This window comes from Myxine glutinosa, chromosome 13 (genome assembly GCF_964187855.1).
Source record: "Myxine glutinosa chromosome 13, kmMyxGlut1.1, whole genome shotgun sequence".
NCBI lineage: Eukaryota > Metazoa > Chordata > Myxini > Myxiniformes > Myxinidae > Myxine > Myxine glutinosa.
Genome location: NC_136273.1, coordinates 20,916,814 through 20,935,500, shown reverse-complemented (window position 1 = coordinate 20,935,500; position 18,687 = coordinate 20,916,814). Strand labels below are relative to the sequence as shown.

The following is an 18,687-nucleotide window of genomic DNA, read 5'->3' as shown; positions in this document are numbered from 1 at the left end:
TTTAAGGGTCTTTAAATGGCTTCAGGGTCTTTTGGGTCTTCAGGGTTAAGGGTCTTTGGAATATTTTCAGTCTTTGGGGTCTTTTAGGTCTGTTGGGTCTTTTGGTTCCTCTGAGTTCTTTGGGTCCTCGGGGTCTTTTGGGTCCTCTCAGTCTTCTCGGTTTTGTAGATCCGAGGGGTGTTGAGGGGGGGGGGGGGGGGTCTTTTGGGTCCTCTCGGTACTCTTGGTTAAGTATTCCAGGTTACATTTGTGGGTGGAGTCAGGTCGCCTGTCCAACCAATGGGGGAAGAGCAGACATACATACATACACACAAACACTTGCTCAATTATATATCGATTATTTCCAATTGTTATTACTTTCACTTATGTTAGATCAAGTAATTGAAAAGATCAGACTGTGCCTCACCATTCTAAATTCCCGATAATAAAATTTACTTCGGAAAGGGTGTCGGGAATGGGGGGTGGGTGGGGAGCTCTGATGCAGCTTTGGAAAACCACGACGAAAAACTCCTTGCAAGAACTCCATGGAAGCGGCAGGAAGGGTCATGTTATTAAACATTGTGAGGCATATAGACTACAGTAGATCTTCAATCAGGCGAGTTCGTCGATGTGATAAGTATACACTGATGTCTGGATTCTTCCAAATTTCTTTCAGTTTAGTGTAAAACAGCATTAACGAAAAAGGGTAATCAAACGTGTTTCAAACATTATAACGGTAATAAAATTTCAAATTTAAAAGGTAATCAAACGTGTTTGTGATTTATGATTTATATTTTACTTCTGGTAGAGGCTGTTGCTCCCACAAAAACGCCACGATAAGCTATTTATACACATTAACATGGTGCTTGGCCGAGGAGGAAACACCCCTTGGGGTGGTGGGATACTATTAGTATCAATATTAATATTGTTTTGTAATAACATTAATATTATGCTATTATCATTAGTTTTGTTATTAGAAGCGTCCTTGGAAAATCGCCACGATAAAGCTATCTTAACACGGATTTACACCTCAACATGCAACCCCATTGGCGGGGAAATCCCCCTTGGTGGAGAAAACCCCCTTGGGGAGGGGGGCAAACAAATTCGCTACAACCTTGATTCTGTGACCCTTAGTCCTCCTGTCAAGTTTGGTTGAGATTGGATAAGTAACGACCAAATGTATCTCAGTGAAAAATCAACAGACAGACAGACACCTAATTGCGTATTTTAGTATGATATGGCTGCCAAATCACGTGACCCATGGTGTCATCAATTTAATATTTCAATACAAATGGGTCAGAGATAATGTGCTTGTAATTTCAGATTATTAGGATAAGGCATTCAATTAAAACATTTATGGCTGGTATACCACTTCACCAATGATGTCATCATTATCATGCTTTTGTTCTGCATTGGGAGTACTTGACAATGTGCCAAGTTTCAAATTTTTCTATTCAGCGGTTTCCAAGAAATAAAATTTTAATTATTTGCGATTTAATCCAAGATGGCTGTAATACAAATACCACGTGACCTTGACGTCGCAATTATCATAAAATCATTCTACATGGGTGTCACCCCTACCCTGAAAATTTTGTGTCAATCGGACATGTGGTTGCTGAGAAAAACGAGGTTTAGCCCGGACGGACCACCCAAAAACATAATGCCTTCAGCCACCTTCGGGGAAGGAAGAATAAAAAATAAAAAAATTTCTTCAAAGTGCTATTTAGCCTGGTGTTGGCTTAGAGGTTAGGGTGCTGGCTTGGGATCCTAGGATCCTGGGTTCGAATCCCGGTCGATCGCTGAATTAACGCCAGGGGGGTTGACTCAGCCCGTCATCCTTCCGAGGTCGGCAAATTGAGTACCAGCTTGCTGGGATGAATGATCCGGGTGTGTACCCTGGTTTAGAATAGGTACACCGTATCCCTGCGCATCGTAAGAGCGTGACCAAGGGTTGGCGTCAGGAAGGGCATCCGGCCATAAAAAAAACATTGCCTCAAACAGGGAACCATGATTGTCATGGAGCCCGCAAGGCTAACCCCCGCTCAAGCGGGGGAAAATGGCCTTAAAACGATCATTCATTCATTCATAAAGTGCCAACAGGATTAGAACAGCACTTGGCAACACTTGGTTTACAATAATCACTTTTCCCTGGACAAACTACTCCGTGAAAACTTTCAAATAAAAAGGAAGCACTTTATAGCAGCAATCTTCGCAATTATATGCGATATGAACCTGAGATACAAACGTCATGGGCTAGGTTTATGGATAGGACAAACGCGCCCAATCAGACAATCCTTCAATGGAAAAGCTTCAAAATGGGATCACGAACCGCAGTGTGCGTCCAAAGTGATTGGTAATGGAAGAGATTTTCAACATCACATTTAACGTGGCCCTTCCATTCCAAAAGTAGTAAGAGTACAGGGTGTTTCAAAAAGATTGATACAACTTTGACTTCCCGCCATTTCTTTGTTTTTTTACCTATACCGTTTTACTTTTCGGTGTTTGGTGGTGTTATCGTGGTATTTGTTCCCTGAGATTAATAGCTTCGTAGCTCAACTACGCAATTGACAGTGGAGCAGAAGACAAAAGTGGTGGCTCTGTGGTATGAGACTAAATCATATGTAGACACCTGCCGGAGGTTCTGCTGGGAATACGACCTCAGAACACGTGATGGACCCACAAATTGTGCCACTCAACTTATTGTGAAACATTTTGAGCACAAGGGTACAGTGCACAACCAGAGCAAGGCCAACAGTGGCAGCCAGCATCAGTAACCAAGAGTCAAGCCAACATCGACGCCGTGCGGGATTCTGCAGTTGACAGTCCCAAGAAGTCTCACCACCGGCTCTTCCAGGAACTGGGCCTAAAACCAACATCAGTCTGGTGTATCCTCACTAACGAACTGAAGCTTTTCCCATACATCATCTCGATTAGGCATAAACTGAGTCAAGATGACATGAGAAAGAGACTTGATATGTGCAATTGGCTCAGTGACAGGATGGAGCGGTATCCAAACTGGATCAACCTGATATGGTTCAGTGATGAAGCCAATTTCCACTTGAATGGTGCCATCAACAACCACAACAACATTTTATGGGGGGCAGAATCACCTGAGACCTATAGGAAAGTTGGACAGAACTTTGGAGTCAGGATCAATGCCTGTCTGAACCGTGGAGGGGCACACATCGAGAACGTCAATAACAAGGATTTTGCGTGAATGCCAATTTCAGACCTTGGGCTCCCACTAACCCTAGCAGTGACTTACTGTGGTTGCAATCAGTGATAGAAAATACCATGTCATAAGCTTTCAAGAAATGTTTGGTTCACGTTCCTGAGGTTTCTGTTTCTTTGTAAATAAACGTTTAAAGTTGGATCACTCTTTTTGAAACACCCTGTACATACCTCAGCCAAGGTGAATAATTTTCGATTTTTATACCACCGAAAGGCCGGATTTGGATCCGGACCTGAACCAACATCTAATCGGCTTGTTCTTGTCACATAACCAACTCGTCCACCAAGTTTTGTCACAACTCGTCCACAACCTTTTGAAATATTGTGCGATATATCATTTGTGGCTCTCAATGGTGAAGAATCAATTAAGAAATAAAAAAAATTCTCTTATCCGGATCAGGATCTTCACCAAAATCGAATTTGTGCTTCTCAGACACCCAACATGTCCACCACGATTTGTCTGAATCCGTCCATAACTTTTTGAGATATCGTGCTGTGTATCGGTTTTAGCCCTATCACTCAATGGTGAAGAATCTCTAAAATTCTCGAATCCGGATTCCGATCTTCACCAAAATCGAATCATTTTGTTCTTGACGCACACCCAATCTTTCCATCACATTGTCCGAATCCGTCCATTTTTTTTTTTAGATATCCTGTTCATTGCAAAACAGACAAAGAAACAGACAGACAGGTGTAACAGACACCTTTGATGACAGAGGTAATACCTTGTTAGAAATGAATAAATATTGAGACATATCAGATGAAAATGAGATGCAGTCACTTTGTTTCGATGCAGTTTTGAGAAATACAATTTGATTTGATTATTGTGATTTTGGAGGCCGAGCTCCCTTTTCGCTGCTTTCTCATCCTGAGTTACCCCGAGGGCATTAAGAGTCAACCACAATGCGTGGTGGAACGGCCTCACACGTAGACCAGACCAGGTGTGGAAGGTACAATACCACATTCCTGAAGGTCATTAATGAGCCAGATTAGTTTGAACTGACAAGTCAACGACAACATGGATATTCCCCTGAAATGAGCTCTCAGCTTCCAAAAGCTCCAAATAAAACGCCTTTATCCTGTTGTGTTCAGTTGGATTTGAACCACGAACCTCCAGGATACCGGTCGAGTGTCTTCAATGTACTTACTGGCAGAGTAAATAGACAGTCAATAAACCGTGGCCTTCATCCAACAACAGAAATTAAAGAAAAGCACAAGGGGGTTGAGGTGCAGGGTGTTGAGGGAGAGGGGGGAAGTGATCGAGTGAACTCACACAGAAGGAAGTCAAATTACCTGTGCAAGCTCACGCTGCTCAACCAGCAGACGGGTACAGCTGGCAAGCACCTGGTCTAGTGCAAAGAGGCGCTCTTCCAGGCCCCGGATAGATTTCATAGCAGATTTGTCTATGTTCGAGTACACCTCCTGGCACTTGTGCAGGAATGGTTCCACCACCTTGGGTTCCAACTGAGGTCAAGGAAGGGATCAGCCATAGGGATAATCAAGTTGATGAACACACAGACATGTCAAAACAAGCATTTGTTCAACAGTGCTTCCCACAAACACGTCCACAGTCACCTTGTGCTCAATCAGCTAAGAGAGACTTTTACACGATCAGTTATTGCAGACAACATTGAACTAGCATGGGTATGTCTGCCAAAATAAATAAATAAAAAGGCAGGAGGGGGTGGCGGTGGGGAGCCCAACATTTCCAAGAGCCCAATTTTGTTCATGGAAAGATTATTGTAAAAGTCATTTTCAAGCAGGAAACTGAATGGTGGATGATATTGGAGTACATCAGGTTATTTATGACTAAGCAACGTAAAACACAGGAAAAGTATTCAATTTCCAGGTGGTGCTGAGTTCAGGTTTTAAAGGTTCACAGCTTAGTGGCCTTGGCAGTCACAATGCAAGATTACTTCAGCACCTATGTATGAGATGTCACCCCATTTTAAACAAAACAAACAAGTCCTTCCCTTTTGTAGAGCAGGTTGACCTACAGTGTTACACCAATAGCTCAAACATAGGAAGAGGGTCCTTCAGCTCATCAATGTATTCCACCTACACCCCAGTTACTACGTTTCCTCTATGCCTCCATAATATTTAATTGATGGGTAAGGAAGTTTATTTTACCGTGGTACAAATCCAAAGGCCTTGCCTTGAGTCAAAGGCACCAACAGATCAGTTCAACTAACAAAGGAGAATGTCGGTTAATTAAACTAAACCATATCATAGCGATGATGATCAAGGGAAAGGGGATTTTACGAGGGCCTCCTATTATTTTTGAAAAGTAATGTCTCCTATTCTTTTTCTCCAAAACAGGTAAACATATTCAAATGAAACAAAGCGCAGTCCATACATTAAATCGAACATGAGTTCTTCCCGCCACTGGGTGCTGTTTCATGATTCTGACACTACGTTAGTCAAGATGGCAGAGGGCAGCATGACGTCGCCAGTGTTGTGAAGCACAAAGTGCTGGAGACCAGAGTTGAGATAATAATAATAATAATAATTCATTTATTTTGTATAGCGCTTTTCCAGAAGCCCAAAGGCGCTTTGACAGAGTGGAAAACATAATGCATAACAATACATGAAAACAACAATTGCAAAAAGACAAGAATCAAGAAAACAAACAGCAGCGATATACGGCATATATATAAGACAAGAATCAAAAAGACAAGACAAGAATCAATAGGGAAATATTTAAAGCAAAAGGAGGGAGAAGGAGAAGAGATAGTCAGGGGATGATTGGCTGGAGATGAGATGGCTGGAGATGAGATGGCTGGAGATGAGATGGCTGGAGATGAGATGGCTGGAGATAAGATGGCTGGATATGAGATCAGATGGCTGGAGATGAGATGGTTGGAGATGAGATGACTGGAGATGAGATGACTGGAGATGAGATGACTGGAGATGAGATGACTGGAGATGAGAGTTGAGATGACTGGCTGGAGATGAGAGTTGAGATGACTGGCTGGAGATGAGAGCTGAGATGACTGGAGATGAGAGTTGAGATGACTGGAGATGAGAGCTGAGATGACTGGCTGGAGATGAGATGGCTGGAGATGAGATGATTGGAGATGAGATGGCTGGAGATGAGATGGCTGGAGATGAGATCGCTGGAGATGAGATGGCTGGAGATGAGATGGCTGGAGATGAGATCGCTGGAGATGAGATGGCTGGAGAGGAGATGGCTGGAGAGGAGATGGCTGGAGATAAGAGTTGAGATGACTGGTTGGAGATGAGAGTTGAGATGACTGGCTGGAGATGAGAGCTGAGATGACTGGAGATGAGAGCTGAGATGACTGGAGATGAGAGCTGAGATGACTGGAGATGAGAGCTGAGATGACTGGCTGGAGATGAGATTATTGGAGATGAGATGATTGGAGATGAGATGGCTGGGGAGGAGATGGCTGGAGATGAGATGGCTGGAGATGAGATGGTTGGAGATGAGATGGCTGGAGATGAGATCGCTGGAGATGAGATGGCTGGAGATGAGATGAGATGACTTGAGATGAGATGGCTGGAGATGAGATTGCTGGAGATGAGATTACTCGAGATGAGATGACTTGAGATGAGATGACTCAAGATGATATGGCTGGAGATTAGATAATTGGAGATGAGATGACTGGCTGGAGATGAGATGACTGGAGATGAGATGATTGGAGATGAGAGTTGAGATGACTGGCTGGAGATGAGATGGCTGGAGATGAGATGACTGGAGAGGAGATGGCTGGAGAAGAGATGGCTGGAGAGGAGATGGCTGGAGATGAGATGACTGGAGATGAGATGACTGGAGATGAGATGACTGGAGATGAGATGACTGGAGATGGGATGACTGGAGATGAGAAGAGATGGCTGGAGATAAGATGGCTGGAGATGAGATGACTGGAGATGAGATGACTGGAGATGAGATGACTGGAGATGAGATGACTGGAGATGAGAGTTGAGATGACTGGCTGGAGATGAGATAACTGGAGATGAGAGTTGAGCTGACTGGCTGGAGATTAGATGGCTGGAGATGAGGTGACTGGAGATGAGATGAGATGGCTGGAGATGAGATGGCTGGAGATGAAATGACTGGCAATGAGATGGCTGGAGATGAGATGGCTGGCTGGAGATGAGGCGATTGGAGATGAGATGGCTGGCTGGAGATGAGACGACTAGAGATGAAATGACTGGAGATGAGATGACTGGAGATGAGAATTGAGATGACTGGCTGGCAATGAGATGGCTGGAGATGAGAGTTGGGTGCACCATCACGATCCTGAGTGCAAGAGACGCTCAATGGAGTACCGCCACAAGGGATCACCAGCCCCAACTTGGCTTCGTCAGATTTACATCTCTTCCCAAAACTTAAGGAACACATTTGTGGAGAACATTTTTCTGCTGACAAAGATGTCAAGGCCGCTGTGAAGCTCCGGTTAAAGACGAAGTTATGCTTCTGCAAAGATGCACGTAAACCTCTCTGCGTAGCTACGCACATAAGGGGTTTATGGGTAACCATAGCCCGCAGAGGCTTGCAGAGGAGTTGACGCTCACACCTCCAAAATCTCAAAAAAACATGTGGCGCGTAGCTGTGGTCATGTGCGTCAAACAAACACTGATTGGTTGAGCAGGGAAGTATATCCGGTAGCATTGGGGGCTGGGCCCAGACCCAAAACGGAACTAAAACGAAGAACCAAAGAATTCAAATGGAGAATAGCAATGGATCAGTTTGAGCAGCGACTCTCAGATGAGGTTCGCAAATACAAACATTTGTATGACACCTCATCAAAATATTATAAAAATAACTATGTTACGATGACTTCTTGGAGGGAGATCGGGAAAACATTAGATAAAGATTAGATTAAGAGTTTGCAAGTAGAAATGGAAGACGATGCGAGACAAATTTGTGCGGCTGAAGAAGCGAATGAAGACAAAGAGTGGGGACCCTGGGCCCAGTGGTCAGAAAGTACCGGACTACTATATTATGTGGTCTTGACTCCATGGATTTGTTAAACACCGTGAAACTGAGATCAATTTCTTCAGTAATGAATTTGAGGTAAGACAATGGAAGCATGCTTTCAATGGTAAATGCAACACTGCCCCCTATTGCACGCGTTAACGTTACGTGCAAGTATGTTGGCAAACACCCATGCGGATGTCTGCGGTCGACACCTGTTCGCAGACTCGCAGACGCAGAAGCATAAATCCAGCTTAAGTCAGCAGGACACGTATTTCCATCATGACGGTATCACAAAACTACTTGAACGTTGGCAGAAATATGTGGATACAAGTGGTGATTATGTTGAGAAATAAATATGCATCATGGTAGAATAAAGATTGATGTTAGTATGTCTTTGTTTCCTTTGAATATCTTTACCTGTTTTGAGAAAAATAATAAGAGGCATTACTTTTCAACATGCTTTCAACATCTGGTGAACATGCTCAAGGAAGACGTCATACTCACAGTGTTGACGGTGTGCAGACATTCCTTCACCAGAGCCTCCACATCATTTGGACGATCTTGGACGTTCAGCCAATCCAGCAGGCTGACACTAAAAGCTTTAGCTTCAGATGTCTTACGAGTGCTCGGCTCCTGGGAGCTCAACCCAGACTCGGTCAGCTTATTGAGCGTTTTTTTAGCATCAGTCGGTGTGACGTCCTGCACACCGGAACCTTGGAATCCTTCAGTGGTCTTCCGCAAAAGAACACGATGACCCTCAACTCCCTGCTTAGGTAAATCATCACCTTGGTGTTGCATGACTCTATCTCCATCCTTTCTGTTATTATGTCCTTCTATGTTGCTGTCCTCTATACCAGCTGTAAATCCATCCGCATCTTCGTTGTCCTTCAATTTGAAAACTTTGTCTACATGATCTTCTCCATCTCTCCTGCTTCCTTTTCTGGCATTTGGATCGTGACATTCTTCTTGGATCCGTTTTCCACCTCCAAATTTTCTGCTTGGGGTACTTCCTGCACAGCAAGGTGAGAAGGTTTTTCCTGGAATTACAAAATCACTGGATTTGGAAAGGTTCTTCGCACCCTTAAATTCTGTGAGCCGAATTGGAGATTTGCCAGGGGTTATTTGAGCATCATGCTTCTCCTGCTGCTGTGACACTGTCCTTGTTGTTTGAGCTTTCTCCTTGGTGGAAGTCTGTGCTGTGGCTGCCGTAAAGCATTCTAGGAGTGGGATCTGTGCCATCAGCGACACTGCATTGCCCAGTCTGGTGGTTGGGGAGTGGGAGGAGTGGGGGTTGGAGAGAGGGGGATGGGGGGGACACGCACACTCAACCCTTCATCCCATTATATTAAATAAGGCAAGTATGTATGATTGTATGTGTATTTTGCGTGAATCATAGAAAAAACACACCGCTAGGCCAATCTCCACCAAATTTTGCGTGTGCTGGGGGTACCCAGGGTGAGGTCTTGGGCACAGAAAAAAATTCTGCCCCACTACCCTGTGAGGAGGGGGTTGGGGAGGGGAACGACTTGCGATTTTCATCTTGTACACATGGCACAGTGCAAGTGGTTTACTGACCCCTGCTGGAGACGGGGGGGATTACTATCCACGGTACGAATATATATTTGCCCCACTCCCCCAATACTTTGAGACCTGGGAGGGCTCTGTTCTACTTTCTGAAACCCACATATGGAGACAACCAATGACAAGCACGCATGCACACACCTCTCATAGCATAGATTGGAGTCACATGATCAGCAAGGTGGGATTGAATGGTTAATTTTGCTAATATAATAAAAAATAGGCAATTCAAGATGTTCCAGGTTAGAATCAGGTAGACCAAAAAAAGAGCAACTCAAAGTGCTCCAGGTTAGGCAAGAAGAATTACAATTATGCAAAGGTGATGTGATGAAGGCATAAATAAAGGTTTCTGAGGCTCTGTGGGTAGAATAATTGCAAATCTTAGTGATGTTCTGGAGTTTGGCATGGAATGCCATTGTTACGTTTGTAGGGGGTACTGCTACCATAAACCAGGTAGAGTGTATAGATTAGTGTGCTCCGACTGTCATGAAGAAGAAGAACCACATAGATGTACTATAAGTAGGGATCCGGTAGACCGTGTGTCGTGTAAGTGTACCTTCGTCCCCATTACAAGGAGTGGGGTATGTTAATTAGCTCAGGGATTATGGGTAAATTAACCCCCTGTATGTCGTTACCTCTGTACTTTATGCCTATGTCCCTTTTGGTACCACACCATAGACACCTAACCGAGCCATGCAATCAACTCCCCATTAAGCTCACTAATTATAAAACCACCGGAAGCCAGGAATGAAGCACTGCCGCTGACAACCCTGACTCTGGAAAGAGACACAGAATGGGCAAGGCCGAGGCCACGCCCCAAGGAGCCGTGATTGGTCCGGGGTTTGATTGACAGGAAGGACTAGTAAGAAAGAACTCGATGATAGGGTCGGGACGGAGGTGTGTTGAGATGACGTCAGAGCCCGAGGAACAAAAGACTGTGTCCCTGACATTTTGCTGTCTGACGCGTGGGGAGTTCAGAACGCTCTGACCGTTATTGGTCGTTCTTGCGCATTCTCGCCCTGAACCTCATACAAACGGTGGCATTTTGCTCTCGGGCATAAAGGAAGCTCGGGAAGATTGTGAACGGCCGTGATTGGAAATTTTGCTGGTGGTCGTGAGGAGGCAGAGCCGCAGCCCGGGAACTGCTGTTTTCCGTGCGGAGGACGGGTGGCCGAGCACGGCGTGGAAGAGCGGGCTGCACGCCTGCTGTTCGCTTCGCACGGAAGGCCTACTTCACACCAACGGGCATGGCCTAGTGAAACGAGGGTGGACTGAGGCCTACTCACGCCAACAAACGAGCGCACTTTCCCACCAAGAACAAAGCCGCGTCCAGACTGCGTGCTCGGGGCCTGGACGAGTCCTGACGAGACCTGATGAGACGCACCGGTCAAGTCGAGCTAAGTGCAATTGAATAACCAAAAACGTTTATTTTCAGTTACCTTTCCCTTTGTCTGCATACTGGATCTATGTGCGGGGACGTCCCATTCAGGATTTTATTTACCGTGCATTATTTTGTATTACCGGCATTTCTTTTAATAAAGCCGGCATTTATTCTTGTACATTTTAAACCTGTGTCGTTTGAGATTATTTATCCAGGTGTGAAGACGTCGGGTGGAAGCCATTCAGGTAAGACTCCGGTTTCCCCCCTCCCTCTTGCTCCCCCACGCGTATTAACTCCGCTATATTTTTTGAACTGAACGCCTCGGAGTAACAGCTCGTTTGGTCATCCGTGCTACCCTCAGGTGTTCACCAAGGGTAGTCGCACGACACTATTTAAGCAAGTTTAGTTTGTATATGAACAGAAGGCAAAGTAAAGTCATTTGTACACAAAGGTGATTAACTTGAGGTATAATCAAAGCAATGAGTATTCAGCGGCACAGCTGCACCTGCAGTAAATGATGCTACCCACAACCACGAGCATGGAATTTGAATGAGAAACGTGACAAATGAAGGGCCACGGTGGGGGAGAGAGTTGGGGTGGGTGAAATAACCATCACATAAAGCTGATATCTCACCCCTGAAGTTGTACCAATATGGTGTTTTTATCTTTGCAGAACAATCTATAGGCACGTGAGAACGCTGCAAGAAGACGGCTGTAAGCTTGAAGACAGTCATCTAGGTTGGCCATAATGGAGGCCCATCCCTGATGTTGTAGATGTTCATCATGGACGAGATCCTTGCAGTACTCAGAGAGCTGTTCAGCCGCTTCTTGCATGTCCTGTAAGAATGGAGCACACACCACAGAGCTCTTGACGACTCGAGGGACAATTAATAAGCTTGCATAACTAGTGCACCTTCCATTTCACTTCCTGTATGGTACTTCCTCAATTACAGCACAAACAACGGCTCAGGCATAAACCAAACATGCATCTCATACATTCTAATCGACACACCAGAGCCAGCTGTGCCCGCATGGCCACAGTGTGGAAGACTGGTGGCATCAGCAAAGTCTCCTCCACTCTGTTCTCAATCTCCGTCTCAGCTGGGAAGACGATGCGAGGCACAGCGGGTGATTTATCACGAAGGATCAACTCCTTGCTGAATAGGAAAATTGGGTTTGTGTCCTGCTGGGCAAAGATTCATTGCATATGTATATATATAAATATATATATATATGTGATGACCCCACTTTCACAAAAATATTTTGGGCATTCATGGAGGACCTTGCAGGTCTGGTTATTACAAATCTGACAAAAGGTTCCCCCTTAACTCAACCCCCCAACTGTTCCTTTGCAATACCTCCCTTACCGTGCCAGCACAGTAGCTGCAGACTCTACGTTCTGGTGCCATGCTCTCGCCTCCATTCACCACCAAGACTTGGTGCTGAATGCTGATCCGGTGGTGCTTCTGGATCGCAATTTTTAGCTCTGTAACACTACAGGATAAATGGTCGATGAGAGTTTATAACAGGGAGAGCTGACAATGATAGACAAAGAAGCGCAGCAGGAAAAAGAAAGCCGATTTACCTCTGGATGGCCAATTCGGTGTCAAAGGTGAGCATCGAGCCAGTGTTAACAAGGAAAATGTACAGCTTCATTGCAGCTTGAAGAGCTTGTACCTTGGCCTGTTGACCTGCTGGAAGAAGTGTTAGTGTAGCAAAACCATAGCCAAGGCAAGGCTCCTGATTAAGGCGACAGAGCAACGGGATCGAGTTTCTCTCAAACAAGATTCTAGAATATGAATGAAATGAATGAATGAATGAATGATCGTTTTAAGGCCATTTTCCCCGCTAGAGCGGGGGTTAGCCTTGCGGGCCCCATGACAATCATGGTTCCCTGTTTTGAGGCAATGTTTTTATGGCCGGTTGCCCTTCCTGACGCCAAGATTGACGCTAGAAACAAGATTCTAGAGATAGACAATTTGTGGGAATGCCGAGACATCAACGATCTCCATCGATTAAAGCAAGAACCTACTCCAAGAAATGAAAAACAATCAACTGTAGGGGATTACAAGTGCTATTTCTGCAGCGAATCATATTACGAGGGCGTTCAAAAAGCATTGGAAACGGGGTGTCCCTTGGAACCCATGAGCTAGTATATTTTGCTTTTTATAAACTTGTACGTAAGTTAAGTTTGTTAAGGGCTGGAAGGAGTGCCGTGAAGGTACGTACACTCTCCTTTGAGCTATTTATCCTGGGTTTGAATCCTGACCCAGCTATAAATTGCCATGAATAAATACATGAAAGAAAGACACAAAGAAAGAAAGAGGTTCACTAAATAGATGAATGACAGGGATGACACCAACACGGCTATGGAGCAGAGGAAGTTGCCATACAAGAGAGGACGGACAAACTGGGAAGGAATGAACCCACAGACAGCGCATGAAGAGACAAACAGACAGGACAAGGGAGCCGAGTGGACGAGGAACACGTGAAGATAGGAAAAGCTGATAAACTGAGTAAACATGGAAATGTACAGATGCACAAGAGAACAGAGTCGGTGAGAGTAAAAAAAGATTGGGAATTGGAATGGGAGATAACATGAGATGGCGATGGCTTCCCAGTGTAAAGGAATCGAGAGAACATGATTGGACAGACACGGAGGACATCCCACAGTCATAAGAGGTGAAGAGTTATTAGCCTGGATTTTTGGAGGGAATAAGCCTTTGCGTTGTTGGCTTAGTAAGTGCGGCCTAGTTGAGCTAGTGGGGGACGAATAACCGAAGGGTGTGGTGAGACCAGAAATGAGATGAGAGAAAGCTGGTAGGCCACCAACCTGTCTGTGGTGCCCCGTTCAGTTTTCACCACAATTCACAAAAACACTTTGGCCACAAGGGCACCAAGGAAACCACACTTTGGAACAGAAAATGCGGCAGGACACCAAAGACAAATGCCAAGTGATGTTGACCAAAGACGTGCTCCACCTTCATAATGCACTGCTGCACAAGGTTCGTGTTTGTGCAGACTGTCATTAGTAACTGGCTTTGGGCAACCGGGGTCACCCTCTGTCATTAGGACCTGTCATCTGGTGACTATTTATTATTAATTTCCAAGAACGAGGCTCATGGAAGAGCAAGCAAGACAGGGCATTAGTAAGGGCATTTTATGAGATATTTCACAAATCTGTTAACTAAATTGTTACCAAAAAATTTCTTCACCAATATGTTTGTAAAGGTGTGTAATAACATGTGTTAAAATGTTGAAGTTCAACTCCCGTGGGAAACCCAGAAAAAAAGCTGTTGAATTCGGGTACCGAAAAATTATTTTCGAGAATTTTTTTTTTTTTTAATCGGCCCTTAAGTAACTTATGAGGGGTCAAATAAGGGTTTTTCATGATTCTGAGTTGATTGTTAACATTTATATTTCACCACAGACACTCCTTTGTGGAAAAATAATTTCTAAATATATCTCATTTTCTACTTTGCAGGACATGGAGTCTAGCAATATGGATGAAGACGTTACTCCACCTGTGCTCAATTGCTTCATCTGTGCACGCTCGGATACACCAGCTGAAAGGCTCATACAGGCAACTCCAAAGGGATACTCAACTTTATTGAAACAAGCAGAAACTGTCGAAAATGTTACTGTTGTGGAACGTATGAAGGAGGCTCAAAATGAAGGAAAACTGAGGTACCACCAGAAGTGTAAAAATGATCTGTACAACAACTTTGTTGCAACCACCAAGAAGTCAGCTCAAGCATCAAAGGCAGAGAAAGAGTCATCAAAGTTGAAGAGAAGACGCACTACTTGTGAGTTCAGTTCATCAACTGGCTGCAGTTCTAGAAGATCACAGTCAGTTGACCTCCTGTATAAGGATGTATGCATTCTTTGCAACCAACCAGCCCAGCTCTACAAAAATAATCCAGCACAAGCTAGAAAGAAATACAGAGTGCCAGATAATTTGACTGCAGATACACTGAAGGCAAGCTTGCTGAAGACAGCACGGAGTCGCTTTTATTAAGGCCTGTCGACCTCGGTCTGGAGTATTGCCACACCAAATGGGGCTTGCCATACAACTTGATCATAGATTTGGGTCAAAATGGATGCTCAACAAGCTCCACCGGCTGGGATACACTGAGTCTTACACGGAGACACAAAACTACAAATACTGCTTCCTTAATAGTAGGAGTGGAGATGATGTTCCAGATACTTCTGGCACTCTTGACACCATTGTGGAGGAAACCGATGAACAGATCAATGATGAGGTTGCGGTTGATGCTGCGCTTGAGGATCAATCAGTGATGACAGCCAAAGTGCCAGCCAGTGAAAGTGAATTGTCAAGTAATGATCAGGTGGTCTTTATGGAGGTTGGGGAAACAAACAATGCAGTCACTCAGTTTGTTGGAGACAATATAGATTTAAACATTGTCTCTATTCACGGAAACACTCCCTTTCACTCAATGGGTTGGATCGAAGTCACCTCTCCGGCACCACCTTTGCCAGATCCACAGACAACAGCAGCTTTCCCCCGGGTGAAGTTGAAGGCACTCGACAAAGCTAAGATCCTGAGAGGAACTGAAGTAAAGATTATTCCATTTACGAACAGGAAACAGATAGGAACGAACGCGATCATGTTTCTCCCCCTCGCTGAGCTTTCCTCCTCCCTGGCTCATGATCAGCCACTCCTCACTCCAGGTGACACACTCTGGGCAGTGGGGTGGGTGATCAAAGCCAACGATCCTGAGTTCCCACACTCCAACTGGAATGGCTGGATGAAGAGAATCCATGCTAATGATGCAAAGCAGAGCTGTTGAGTCTGAAGAAGACATAGACAATGACTGTTGAAACTTCTGACATTGTGAATGAGAAATAACTCTTGAGTATTATATATGTATGTGAAATAAAAGCTACTTTGTGTGTAAATGTAAAAGTGAAAATATAAATGTTAACAATCAACTCAGAATCATGAAAAACCCTTATTTGACCCCTCATAAGTTACTTAAGGGCCGATTAAAAAAAATAAAAATTCTCGAAAATAATTTTTCGGTACCCGAATTCAACAGCTTTTTTTCTGGGTTTCCCACGGGAGTTGAACTTCAACATTTTAACACATGTTATTACACACCTTTACAAACATATTGGTGAAGAAATTTTTTGGTAACAATTTAGTTAACAGATTTTCATATGTTTCCCTTACTACATCCCAAAACCTCAGCACTGTTGGTTAACAGACTATTTTCCACATTTGAAGTCTCTCCCCCTGCAAGGCCTCACTTTGTGATGTAAAACACTGCTTGGGAAGCACCAATTTGACCGTTTATAGTCAGTTTGGGAATCAAACCCAGATTAGCCAAGTCACAGGTAAGTGTGCCACCTCCACACCATCCTTTCATGATTGCTTCTTCAGGAAAGGAACATGAGTGTATCTCAGCCTTAAATTCTCAGGAAAGACCTGAGAATAAGTCACAGGTAAGTGCGCTACCTCCGCACCATACTTTCACGATTGGTTCTTCAGGAAAGGAACATGAGTGCATCTCAGCCTTAAATTCTCAGGAAAGACCCCACCCCGGGTGTCACACTCAATACATAAGGTATCATTCGTATAGATGTTTCAATAGTAATTGTGTTTGGTTAGGTTTAGGCCAAAAAAGATATATTGCTGGTCTCTGGTCAGACCAAAGTTCCAGAATTGATGCGGCGATGCAGTTTTTTTTAATCTTTTTTTTTTTTTTGAAAAGCATGGATTGCACAAATATAGGTGTTGTTTTTTGTGTCCTCATGCCTTGCGGTCCTCTTCATCTGCTGTGGCGCCGTCCAGAGAGAAATTAAAGACAGCCAATGGGATTTGTAGGCCTTTTTTTTGTAAATAATGAACACAAGCTTAAGTTATTTTAAAATGTATTTATTCTGAAAATTATTAAGTTCTTCAAGCATATTATAGATTGCCATTTCGCTCTGGAGATCGCCTCGCCGTACCGTCAAACATTCCAATGCGTCGATCACGTCAACACTGCGCATGCGCAAGTGGTCTAACAGGCCGATGGCCTCCCACGATCTCTTCTCCCAGTCCACCAGATTATCACAGACACTTACAACTTCATGACAAACGAGATAGGATCCAGGCCTAACTAGCGAGACCAGCTGCAGCTCTCTAGGCCTTCTGCTTGCTTTACACAAACCCGACAAAGAACGTCTTCGTTTCAATAAATGATAATATCCAGCCGATAGAGGCCTTGCATCGCGTGAGCGTCGTCCATGGCAACCGGTTCCGGCCGCCATCTTTGGTGGCATAAACAACATGGTGGGAAAGCTGTCGTTTGATCAGACAGACCTGTCAGTTTATGCCCGTAGCTTGCCCGTTGAGGCGTTTTCGCGGTATTGCGAGAAACTGAAGCTGTGTCATCTGCCTGTGGACCCGTGTGGACCCACAAGTACGCCACACACACTCCACACGTACGCCACACGTACGCCACATGTACGCCACAAGTATGCCACAAGTATGCTACACGTATGCCACACACACTCCACACGTACGCCACACACACTCCACAAGTACGCCACACACACTCCACACGTACGCTACACGTACGCCACACACACTCCACAAGTACGCCACACGTACGCCATACGCACTCCACATGTACGTAACCAAATGCCTAACCGTGCTTTTCGCGAGCGAAGGTAATAACCTCATGAGCCATAGTCTCACCTGAGAGCTGCAGTCGAGGCAGCCATGAATCCATTTTAGCACCTTATGTCGTCCGAAAAACGGTAGAATGACAAGCCCGATCCCTTATGAAATCGGGCGGTACATCCGACAGCACAACAACTCTTTACCATCATGTAGGGGGCAATTTATATGCGAGACGATTTTCAAATTGCCGCCATTACGTATGGTGGCAGAAGCAATGTTTTGCCACCCACGCGGTCACGTGACTAAGACGATGATGTCACGTGCATCCTCCCTATTGGATTCATGACGTCACGGCACACAAAACTACTCATAACTTTGGAACGGCTGGTTGGATTTGGACACACTAAACGCAGTTTTGAAGGGGAGAACCGTGCGCGAACGTTGATACCAAATTTGAAAAAAAAAATTGTTGACGCGCAGGGTCAAAATCGATGCGCGCGCTGACCAGAACCCGGAAATATATTTTTCTCGGCCTTACCTTTCCACTCGTAACAGGGACAGGGAAAATGCATTGTGTTTGTTTAGCAGGTTCTATCCCCTTTGCGATTCTCCACTTTCCTGAAATCCCACTATTCATCAATCCATTCCAATCCCCCCCTCCCTCTCCCTCTCAAACCTCTCCTTCCCCACACCATCCTAAAAACACTCTTCATAAATCCCTTCCAATCCCTCTCATCATTAATCCTTTCCACTCCTGTTCTGCATCCCTCTTAAACCTCTCCTCCCCTACACCTTCCCACAGCACAAACCATGCACAAATGACACCATCCACACATCCCATTACAGTACAAAATGCACATTCAAAGCCATTTCTGCACTAAGGTAAGAACATTGCACACAAGGAAAAAGGAGAGACCCATAGCGGCTGGACTAGGGTTACCC

General features: G+C 44.7%; 1 protein-coding gene across 3 annotated transcripts in view; it reads right to left on the bottom strand.

The window, feature by feature from the left end:
* The window catches only part of LOC137438687 (RB1-inducible coiled-coil protein 1), a 135,103-nt gene that overhangs the window by 103,961 nt on the left and 12,455 nt on the right, over positions 1-18,687 (bottom strand). For 2 of the 3 annotated variants that reach the window (XM_068133937.2, XM_068133938.2), the window contains 6 exons: positions 12,700-12,805; positions 12,482-12,608; positions 12,127-12,297; positions 11,749-11,951; positions 8,660-9,416; positions 4,504-4,674 (listed from right to left, as the gene is read on the bottom strand). In XM_068133937.2, the coding sequence (XP_067990038.2) occupies positions 4,504-4,674; positions 8,660-9,416; positions 11,749-11,951; positions 12,127-12,297; positions 12,482-12,608; positions 12,700-12,770 (1,500 nt within the window). In that variant the 5' untranslated portion in view covers positions 12,771-12,805. Of the gene's footprint in view, positions 1-4,503; positions 4,675-8,659; positions 9,417-11,748; positions 11,952-12,110; positions 12,298-12,481; positions 12,609-12,699; positions 12,806-18,687 lie in introns of those variants that run through there. The other variant, XM_068133939.2, reaches the window with a different exon arrangement.